This window comes from Saccostrea echinata, unplaced genomic scaffold (genome assembly GCF_033153115.1).
Source record: "Saccostrea echinata isolate AGI-Se365-2 ecotype Australia unplaced genomic scaffold, CSIRO_AGI_Sech_v1 ptg000014l, whole genome shotgun sequence".
NCBI lineage: Eukaryota > Metazoa > Mollusca > Bivalvia > Ostreida > Ostreidae > Saccostrea > Saccostrea echinata.
In genome coordinates, this window is record NW_026889763.1 from 4769883 (window position 1) to 4780905 (window position 11023).

Below are 11023 nucleotides of genomic sequence, written 5' to 3' on the forward strand. Positions count from 1 at the left end.
TAACATAGCGAGGAAATCAAGTCCTAAGGGAAAACAATATGGACGAGATATGTAATCACAAATAATAATAATAATAATATGATAATACGACTTTCTTCATAATTCAAAGAAAAAGACAAAATTATTATCAGATTATAATAATTCCTCCAATGCCCTTGGCATTGCTAAACACGCAGTATATAAAACAAGGAGATAAGTCAAATTCGACAGTGATTTGTGAAGTTCAACATAAAACCAAATACCCAGCAATGCCAAACCCCAAAACAAAAGAATGATAGACAAGGAAAATTGTATGAAGATCTGAACATTTTTATCTACCTGAGCTGAAGGCTCTCGTGAGCTTTTCTGATCAAGATTTGACCGTTATCGTTCGTCGTCGTTGTAAACTTTTCACAATTTCGAATTATTCTCAAGAACCAGCGGGCCAATTTCAACCAATCTTGCCACAAAGCATCCTTGGGTGAAGGGGATTTAAGTTTGCTCACAGGAAGTACCACGCCCTCTTTCAAGGGGAGATAATTAAGAATTCATGAAAATTTAGTGGCATCTTTTATAAATCTTCTTCTCAAGAACCACTGGAACGTATGTGAAATCTTCATTACATACCCTAGATTCAAGTTTGTTTATATCATAAGTCCCGGGGGGTAGGGCAAAACCACAAGAAGGGGTCAAAGTTTTCTATAGTAAAATATACGCAATGTCTTTAAAAATCTTGTTCTCAAGAACAGCTAAGCCATTATTAGTCATATTAATATATAAGTATCCTCAAGTAGTGTAGATTGAATTTTGTTCAAATTATGATCCCTGGGAGTTGGGCGCAGACATAACAGGGGGCCAAAGTTTTAAATACATTGTAGGAATATATAGGAAATATCTTTAAAAAAATTTCTTCTCAAGAACAGCAAAGCCATTATTAGTCCTATTAATATTGAAGTATCCTCAGGTAGTGTAGATTTAAGTTTGTTCTAATCATGACTCCGGGGGTAGGGCGAGGCCACAACAGTGGGTCAAAGTTTTACATAGGAATATATAGAAAATACTCTTCTCAAGAACAACTCAGCCATTATTACTCATATTTAAACAGAAGCAACCTTGGGTATTGTAGAATCAAGTTTGTTCAAATCATAAGCCCCGGGGGTAGAGGGGACACAGCAGAGGGTCAAAGCATGAGAATATAAAGGAAGCATCTTGAAAAAATCTTCTGCTCAAGAACAGCAAGCCATGATTAGTCATATTATTATAGAAGCATCCTCAGGTAGTGTAGATTCAAGTTTGTTCCAATCATGACCCCCTGGGGGTAGGACAGGGCCACAACAGGTGAGCGATGTGGTCCATGGGCCTCTTGTTTAAGGACCCTCTCTACACTGCACCCTAATTTTAGGGTACTTTTGTGTAATTAGACAGACCCATAATTTGAAACACAAAAGAAATAAATTAAAATCTGCATTCTATGACATAATTTAAAATAAATCCAAGTATTCTACACATTATATTATACGAAAGCCGGATAAGCTCATTTTTGACAAGATAAAAAAATATTTAACTCGTTATAACGAGATAGTTATCTCGTTATAACGAGTTAGTATCTCGTTATAACGAGTTACCGGGTAAATTTACCTCCGCAAGGAATGCTGAAACTGTGTGCTATACAATAATAAAATTGGATTTCTTTCGCAAAATCATAAGCGTTAAAGTAAAATTTTATATGAGAGAACGATGATCATGAACGTTAATATGGCTCTGAGACAAAAACAAGGGGAGATCTAACACCTTGAAAAGTTCATCTAATCTACTATACATGCATATACATGTACCATTTTCTTTTATCTGGTCTACAATTCTGTTGTATGCCTTTGTACACCAATTTACCTATCTAGTTTGGGGGGGGGGGGGGGGTTATACCAAAATTAACATTTAACAAGCAATAACTCTATATATAACAATAGGCATCATTGTTGTTTCTAATAATTTTATCTTTTGACCAATCGCCATATTCAAAATACATAGCACAAATACTTATAAAACCACTTACTACTTTATATATAAGGAAATAAAAAAATGAAACCGTATGAAAACACAACAGACATAGAAATAAAAACCTTTCGTTGCGTCAGACATCTTGTTACAAGTGTATTGTAAATCTTTAACGTTAAATTGTTAAAGAATTAGAAACTACACCCTTGGCAAATAATAATTATAAAGTGCAACTGAAATGTTTCCTCATTGAGTATGCGTGGAACAGCTTATGAGATAATTGAATACCGGTATCTAATTTATAATCTATAGAGCACATGAATTTCTCCACATGATAAAAAAAAATTATACTTGAGAATGTATCCAAACCCATAGACTGCATTTTATTCCATCGACCACACTATTTTAATAAGCATTCCATATATAAAAAAATGTTTAATGCTCAGGGGTTTTTTTTCGATTTAAAATATCATAAAGTCTATTCTTTTATTTTGCTATAACTTAAACATTTCTTCAATAGATTGACACTCTTCGCATTAAAAAAGTTAAAATCTAGAATATTTTAGATACATGTAAAAACTTGGAACAGTCATAAAAACTTGAAAAGAAAATAATTCATATGCGTGACCATGCTATTATTTATCTCCTTTCATAAAGCTGTGAGAGCGATATTAAAGAAGTGCTCAGGAAAGTTTTAGACGAAGAAGAGTACACTATCGGTTAGACTGTTTGACTGTAATTTAAATCGCTAGGGTCTTCTTAAAGTACTATTTACAAGTTCTCGGGTTCATAGGGTCAGACGCACTCCACAGAAGACCATCGAGTTCAAAAAGAGGCTATCATTATTTTATTCTGCAGGGGTGATCAAAGTTTAACAAGCGATATACGTGCATGAAAATAATTCGTAACATTGGCGTAATTTAAACCTTTATCAAAACCTTTCAAACTCCGTCTGTACCTGTATATTTTCGAATTGTAGATGGCAATTCGATGATAATTTCCATTTTTACAAATAGAATTTGCGATTTATAAACACAGTGTTCTTTTTGGAGAATATACTAAATCACTGTCTTCCCTTTCATTAACATGATTAATGGTATACATGTATTTGTATCGTTTTATCGTTAGTGGACAATATTTTTTACAATAATGTAATATTCTCCAATGAACTGTATACTATTCTCTTTAGAGAAGTAGACAGACTTTCGCCTACATCCACTATATGTATATATACAAGCTCACGGACTAGGAAGATCACAATGATTTCGTGTCACTTCCCTAGTGGACGTTGGATCTTTATTTGGCTTACATATGGTGGTTGATTAATGATAAAATCATAATATACAATCATTATAAAATGGATGCTGCTACGATAATATGTATATTGTAGATTTATATCATTAATGCACTATAGGTTTACGCAGTATTGATAACGAGATATTTATACCGACTTATAACAAGCAAGCTATACACATATACTATTCAATTCATTGTGTAAAACAACAAAATATAACAATATCAAATAAAAATACATGTGTACATGATGCAAGAGTGTACAGTTTTCATTAACCTGAAAAGGTAACTCTCTTATTAACTATAGGCCTATATCAATTGATGAATTTGCTAAGGTTATTGATGACGGAAACCGTTTTTCATGAAAATAAATTATAAAACTATAGTACATGTATTAACCATCTTGATATTTTAAGGGTTTTTTTTTTTTAAAGATCTTTGTCAATCATTCATTGATATGAGGAAGTTCCGGTGTATTTTCTACAATTCGTGAAAATCGGGGAAAACCTTGAAACTATTTTGGAATTAAAAAAAACGTTTTTCGATATCAATTCGAGCTACACAAAGCGAAAGTATAACATAAGAATCAAGATGCGCCTCCAAGTTTGGTGGAAAAAGGAGAAATCGTCACTCCAAGAGGAAAATGTTTCTGACGGTGATTGTGAAAAACTGATGTCGGACACAGACAAAGAAAATTCTGAAAGGAAACATTTTTGTCAAGATTTGGTTGTTATATTGTTTTTGTGTTTTTCTCTTTGTGTGTCTTGCCTCGAACTGAAACTCATTTTTTCAGTTTTGCGAAAAATTCAACAATTGGAGCCAGAGAGTAATTTTTCTGCTTCTTGTGATGGACAATTAAAATTCCCCTCCGTGGATTCAAATAAAATCCTTGTTTCATTGGTGAGACAATATTTTTGAACCTACTTTCGTTTTGCACGAAAGAATAGATTTGAAAATGGAATCGCTTTTTTTTCTCACAGGCGGTATACTATTTATCATATTGAATATTTAAAGACTTAATTGTAATTTATTCAAACAACATAAAGCTCATATATACTATATTTACAGAAATGGCAAGCACAGTACGTCACGCTACATTTTTTGGAAACTATGTATTATAAAAGAATAATTCCGAAAATTATGCTGAGAGATAACTTATTTTTAAGTGTTATGAATCATTCATTGTTGAGCAAAGGGGAGGGGATTAGAAAATGAACGGAAACCTCTCCGAGAGGTTCCGACGGGTATTTCTGCTAAGTTACCCATTTTTAAAGATTTCATACGATCATTGAACTTAGAAAATGTTGTTTCTTTAATCCTAGTGCGTTAGAAATATATTTCCTCTCAAGTGGAAATTTGAAGATATCAATAGACCGACTGCATTGTATCAAATTAGGTGGACAATGTCATATTTCAATAGGGAATTTTCTAGTTATACTGACGCGTGTGTATATATATTTAGGATGGAGGAAAATTTTATTTTAAGAAAGATATCTGATTTATTGCAATCTTATTTAGGGCCGAGAAGGGAAAAACTCATAGATCTGCATAATAGAGTTATAAACAATTTGTTCTATGATATGATGTGTATACATTTACTCAAACATTTGAGACAATTAAGCTCCAAATAAAGCATTACGTTCATTTTTATTTTTGGATCAAAGAAGTTTTATAATATAGTGAACATTTTATTAATTTCTCTTTTTAATTATTAACTGATTATAAAAGGAGTTTGTTTCTCTTGCTAAATTACTATATGGATTTTAAAAACTCCTGTTATCAATTTGATACGGCACTAGTCATTATATATATATATATATATATATATATATATATATATATATATATATATATATATATATATATATATATATATATATATATATATAAATACTGATTTACATAATTATCTTTGTCTAGATGTATAATGAGCTGTTTCATCAGCGACATCCAACAATCAAGTCTCCGGAAGCCGCCATCCAACGGTACCTGAAGGCGGGAACTAAAACAGGTACGGTCAGATTTCTGTTCAATCAAAGTCCGGCAAGGGAGAGAGTGGTTCCAGGAATATAGAGTAACTTTCGTATATACAAATATAGCCCCTTTATGAGGTCGATCCATAGCTATATCGACTTCACAGAAAAACATATCGACTGGGCACGAAGATACCATATGCATATCAGTTACAGAAGTGTCGTAACCCCCCCCCCCCCCGATCATTTAAGTAATGCTTGTAGTCGATTTTTTTCCCTTGCAAATGACCCCTCCACTTTTTAGAAAAGTGGAGTTATGGAGAGTATTTTAAAAAATGTTGAAATGATAACTTGACTGATCTGAAAAAAAAAATGGGATGGACTCTGATCGTCCATCTTTATCAGACCGAGCTACAGACCTGCAGGTGTTGGCTGTCTCAATTATTCGCAATATTAGAATATGCTACCCAAACAATATTTTTATAAGCCTGGATTAAATGTATAATGTACGTTAAAAAGCTGTATCAAATAAATGTTACTGTATTACGAATATTCTTGAACTGTCACTAAAAACGGTTGATTACTTTCAGATAACACCTATCCCAGCGTATTTATAGCAAATGGCAACTCAAACGATGCCTCCTCGGGAAACTTTATAGTGAAACAAGACTCCATAGAAATTCCTCAGAAAGGCATGTACGAAGTAACGACCATTGCGACAGTCAAAATCACCCACAACGTCACAAAAACAATGCATGCGCTCTATAAACATAAAGGAAAAGCCCTGTCACCCTTGATGCAGCGATCTTACGCCGCACGCGCGGAAGTTATGGCTTTCCATCAAAGTGTGTTAAGGGACACTTTTCTTTTGGACAAGGGAGACAACTTGAGCGTGTTTGTGTCGGGAATATCAAGTGTTTATGAAAAGACAACACCAATATCAATACGCTATATAGGACAAAAGGAATAATATAGCTGTTGCATTACAGAGGATTTATTAATTTTGTGTGACTAAGCTGAATAAAGTTTGTTTACTCACATTAATATTCAAAGTGTAAATAATTTAAAGTGTTAAAAAAGTAATTTAGACATTTAATTTTTTTTTTTTAAATAAAAAAGATGATCCATCCATGTGTCCCTTTTTTGACACTTGGGGGTAAGAATCTAAAGGTCAAGTTTACATGGCCAAACACATCTTCACTAGCCAAGTTACGATCCGCCCCTTTTCTTAAAAAGGGAACGGGGGAGGGGGGGGGGAGGGTGGATCGTCACTTTTGACTAGCGAAGATAGACATAATACTACTTGTATAACCTACATAATTTATATATCAGCTGCAGGGATGCAAAGAAAGATTAATCTACAAAACTGAGCAAAGTACTCTTTGAAAAAGAGGTGTAAATTTTCAGCAAAATACCATACCTCTTTCAGTGTTGATTTCCTGTGCATCAGTTTAAACCCCCCCCCCCCCCAATCAATCTAACGCTGTGTTAAAATTTTACTTTCCAAGAGTTAATAACTATTGCTTCTAGTTATCAATACATGTATATAGCAGGTTTTATTGTACTAAAGTGGGTTATAAATACAAGAATGGTAACATTATTTTTTCCACATTGAGAACTTTAGTTAGATGAAGTCCTTATGTCTCAATCCTAGTAGCCAGGATTCTGTGAAATCTACACATTCCTTAGTTCTCTCTGAAACAGAATCTTTTCTGTCCAAAATGGTGGATTCCAACCTGCATGAAAAAAAAGTTCACCGATTGATCTGTGACAGTGAATAAAAAGCGATGCATTCTTGAGTGAAATATATATATATATATATATATATATATATATATATATATATATATATATATATATATATATATATTATGTGTAAAAGAAAATGGTAAATAGCACTTGGCTGGTACATAATTTGAAATTTCTTTTAAGAGATTCTTTCAAAAAATTTCCCATCCATTCATTGCATGAATGCATGTGTGTTGACTACATGGACTTACTTTTGTATGATTTCCCAGGCCTTGTCAACTGGGAATCCCCCCTGTCTAATTGTCATCAATATGTCTCTCTCAAGAGTTCCCTCTCCTCTGTAGACGTGTAGTTCATCTCCCACAACAATGTCCCTATAATACAACACTTACATTGTATAATGAGGGGCTCAAAGTAGCAAACAGAAATAAACACATCAGCATAGATTACAGCATTTATAAACCTTACGTAGGAGTGAAACATATTTGAGATTTTATAACTCAGCAGTAGCACATTTTATAAAATGCCTGCATTGTTATGTGATATTTGCGTGCAAATGCTATTCATAATTATAAAGTGTACATGTGTATTCTGTGTATATGTATAGCCTAGCGCTATATGTTCATGAATGAAACGATCATCCATAATGTTATAACATATCTATCAATAGTTTTGACTTGAAAAGCCATTAGTCTGTTTTACACCAGAGCAAGTCTTAGCAGAGGAAAACTGGGTAAATTTCACCAATTGTTGATGCAAATTTTGCATTCTACACTAGTACGCATCCCAATGTTTGTCGGCAACACTTCCAAGTCCAAACTATCTGTTGAAATGTTCTACATTGTACCTTGCATTCTGTAAGAGGCGAACGATGACATATAGCAGTTTGCACATCTTCAGTGGCAGTACCTCCACCTCTGGATGATCTTTACACCACTTCTGTAGCTGTGTGGTGCCCTTGCTTCCCTGAGCATCTCTGAGATATTTATTGAGAGTTTCCCTGTTCCATACAAGATGATAAAGATTTGCCATTAATATTAGGAATATGACAATCTCCTTTCTCTAACTCACTTGAATCCAACATTTAATTGTTGAATTTCCCAATATCACAGATGCTATATTAGATAAACCAGATTATAAGTAACAGGATGCATGGATAATTGCTTTAATGATAAATCTTGGTCCATCTTCTGAGTGAAATACTTTTCATAATATCATTACTAATACAATATAATACAGCATAAATATAATCCAGAGATGATAATGATATAAATTTTTAAGTATAAAACATTTATGGATGGATATTTTAAATATGATAGGGAACCCAACGTATATAATATAAAATGTTTGGTCATATAATAACATTTCATTATTTCGTTATGATAAGTGGCATCTATCCTGCACTGTTCACTTTCTGCAATTTTTGACAATTATCTCAAATAACAAATTTCCTGAGTATTAAACAGTTTACCTATTCAGGAAATGTCTCCTTCCTTCCTTTAGCTCTTGCCATTCTGTAGAGGTTCTAACCATGGATTCCTCCTGTAGAAACAAAGTCTCCACACATCTGGCATCTCCATTCAGTAACAGCTCACTGTAGCGGAACACTTCATGGATCGTGTAGTCACACTGCTGGTTCTCTCTGTTCTATTGCAGTCATTAAAAAGATAAAGTTTCAATTAATGAAAATTTTGACATCATATAATGGAAAATGCACTTTCAAAATGATTGAGCTAGGTTTCCAGCAGCTCATTTATATTTTTGGAAACATTCAATGAATAAAAGATACTGGGTCTTAAATGCTAACATTTGAAAATCTCTCTGGCGGATTGTGCAATTGATGAAGTACAGGAATGCACAAGTTGGAAATAATAAGCATAAAACTAATGTTGAATTCAGGAATTGGGAAAGTTGCCATCCAAGTTGGGCAGATGCCTAAGTCTTTTTAAGCCCTCTCTCCAATCCAATTACCTGGTAGCTACAAGTTCTTAAAAGCATTGCTAAAGGTGTCTAGCTTTTTACAAATGCCTGATGCTAATTTTTACCCAAACTTTAATGATATTTCCTATGTTTTACCTTTATTGTCTGTTTTGGTGGTTGAAACCCAAGCACATCCCTGGTCTTTGCTTGGTAAACAATAAACATATCTGTGTCACTTTCTGGTGTGCTAAGGTTGTACCTGACATTTAATGTTTGAGAGTTGTTAGAGAGTAAAATACCAGTACACAGTTTTAAAACTTGAAAAAATGTCCATTTCTATACAGAAGTTAAAATACATGTACATAAATTAGTAGGAACATTTAAATCTCTGATGTTTGTTGTGTATACAATAAAAATTATATAGTAAAAGCATTCCCTGCTCATATCAAAGTCATTTCATTTTTTGAAGAAGGAAAATTTTTCAAGTTAAAATAAGATTGAGGGTTTTTATAAATCTGAAGGTTTCCAAGGACAGTTATAATTTTGAAACTGTAAAAGGAGAGGAGAAAAATGCAGCGGACCAGACCAGGATTCGAACCCGGGCCCCCTGAATCTCCAGTCAGGTGCTCTACCAACTGAGCTATCTGGCCACTGGCAATCAAACCCGTCTGACCGCCACAAAATAAATAAATTGGATAATAATATATATGAAGAACCTTTGGCTGCCAAAAGGACATGCTAGGATAACTTTTCCAAGGTCTTTCTCCACTTTGTTTACAATTGTTCTCCATGTTTCCTCACTAGAAATCTCCTCTGAATTGTAAAATGGAGGAGGTATACGTTCTAATTCCCTCTGTAACTTTTGATCTCGCTTCTCTTTGAGTTCTCCATAAAAGGAATCAATCAGAGAACATAACTTTGAACCTACTTCTTGTGGAATTTCTTGCCAATTTCTACTTTGATTCAGTGGTGCATTGTCTACAAAAATATCTTCAGTTAGTTTTGATGATAAACATTGTTCTCCAAAGTGGTCTGTGTAGTGGGTCATCCATTTGACTTTGAAGTAATGCCAATGACTATTTAAAAGGTTGACAGACATTTCAGTTTGTTCAGAAAATTCTTTGGTTTCTTGAGTATCACCATCTTTCATCTGCTGAACTGCTTTCTCGTCATTTTGACTGTCAGGTGGCGTCAACATCTCTGCATATCCATGCCAGCCATGACAATTGTTAACACTATATATGAAGATCACCTTCCCGTTTTTAAGAGCCTCAGATAGTATTTCACGAGGGTGAGGAGGAGAGACCCTATCTCTACATGCCCACTTTTCAGAAGTGATGCAAGTTTTCAGTGAAGTGAAGTTTGCACACTTCACAATGAAATACCGAACAGTTGTAGCTTCAGTCATTATTTATTCCCTTTTTTTTAAAAATCTGGTATCAGGATATATACTGACATCAATGGATATTTCTTCAATTAAGAATTACGTTCAGACTCGCAAAGAGCAATTGCATCATCATTTGACATCGTTTGAAATCTCTCAATTATTTATACTTGACAATATTTTGTGTTTAGTACGGTTCACTTATGTATTCATTTTTCTCCTTAAATATATGTGAGTATTGATTTATGTTCTCTTTAATCCACATAAAAAAAGAAAATCTCTGAAACTTTCAGGGTTTGTTTACCATTACGCCCACTACCGGAACTTTAACTGGCACAATAAAATTCAAAATGTTGACGTGGAATTCTCAAATCCGGATATGGATCTAGGAGTTGTTTTCTTACATAGTCTAATAAAAAAAATCTTTTGTAATAATGAAATTCAGCACATTTATGGGAGTTCTTTGCTTTTAATATTTGATGATCAAATCAAAATCTAGATCTAACTTACACTACACTACATGTATTACATGAATTTTTAAGATTGGGTATCCATAATGTAGTTATTTGTAGTGTAATTGAAAATATCTCATTTGATCAGAAGATGGTAACCAGAGTACCTAGATCATCAATAAACAGAAACATTTTTTTAATTTACTAACAATGAGGTCAATTCTCAAGATCAACATAAAACCCAATGGTGATAAAAGGGAATTAAATCATATCCTGCA

At 33.5% G+C, this 11023-nt stretch overlaps 2 protein-coding genes across 2 annotated transcripts; one reads left to right on the forward strand and one right to left on the reverse strand.

Moving 5' to 3' along the window:
• The first annotated feature begins 3826 nt into the window (after positions 1-3826).
• LOC133187132 (uncharacterized) lies at positions 3827-6219 on the forward strand. The gene is made up of 3 exons (XM_061322489.1): positions 3827-4167; positions 5188-5278; positions 5831-6219. Exons 1-3 carry the CDS (start codon positions 3859-3861, stop codon positions 6208-6210), a joined length of 780 nt encoding a protein of 259 aa, XP_061178473.1. The 5' UTR covers positions 3827-3858; the 3' UTR covers positions 6211-6219.
• A 596-nt stretch (positions 6220-6815) lies between these two features.
• Positions 6816-10539, reverse strand: LOC133186659 (uncharacterized). Its single transcript, XM_061321899.1, has 6 exons — positions 9626-10539; positions 9066-9168; positions 8461-8636; positions 7837-7989; positions 7241-7363; positions 6816-6976 (listed from the first exon to the last, which is right to left on the reverse strand). Exons 1-6 carry the CDS (start codon positions 10315-10317, stop codon positions 6865-6867), a joined length of 1359 nt encoding a protein of 452 aa, XP_061177883.1. The 5' UTR covers positions 10318-10539; the 3' UTR covers positions 6816-6864.
• Positions 10540-11023: the final 484 nt, after the last annotated feature.

Coding starts and splice junctions, on each gene's coding strand:
- LOC133187132 (XM_061322489.1), top strand. CDS start 3,859: ATGCGCCTCCAAGTTTGGTGGAAAAAGGAGAAATCGTCACTCCAAGAG. Junction 4,168..5,187: donor ATAAAATCCTTGTTTCATTG/GTGAGACAATAT, acceptor ATCTTTGTCTAG/ATGTATAATGAGCTGTTTCA. Junction 5,279..5,830: donor GAAGGCGGGAACTAAAACAG/GTACGGTCAGAT, acceptor GATTACTTTCAG/ATAACACCTATCCCAGCGTA.
- LOC133186659 (XM_061321899.1), bottom strand. CDS start 10,317: ATGACTGAAGCTACAACTGTTCGGTATTTCATTGTGAAGTGTGCAAAC. Junction 9,169..9,625: donor TGTCCTTTTGGCAGCCAAAG/GTTCTTCATATA, acceptor ATTAAATGTCAG/GTACAACCTTAGCACACCAG. Junction 8,637..9,065: donor CACCAAAACAGACAATAAAG/GTAAAACATAGG, acceptor TGACTGCAATAG/AACAGAGAGAACCAGCAGTG.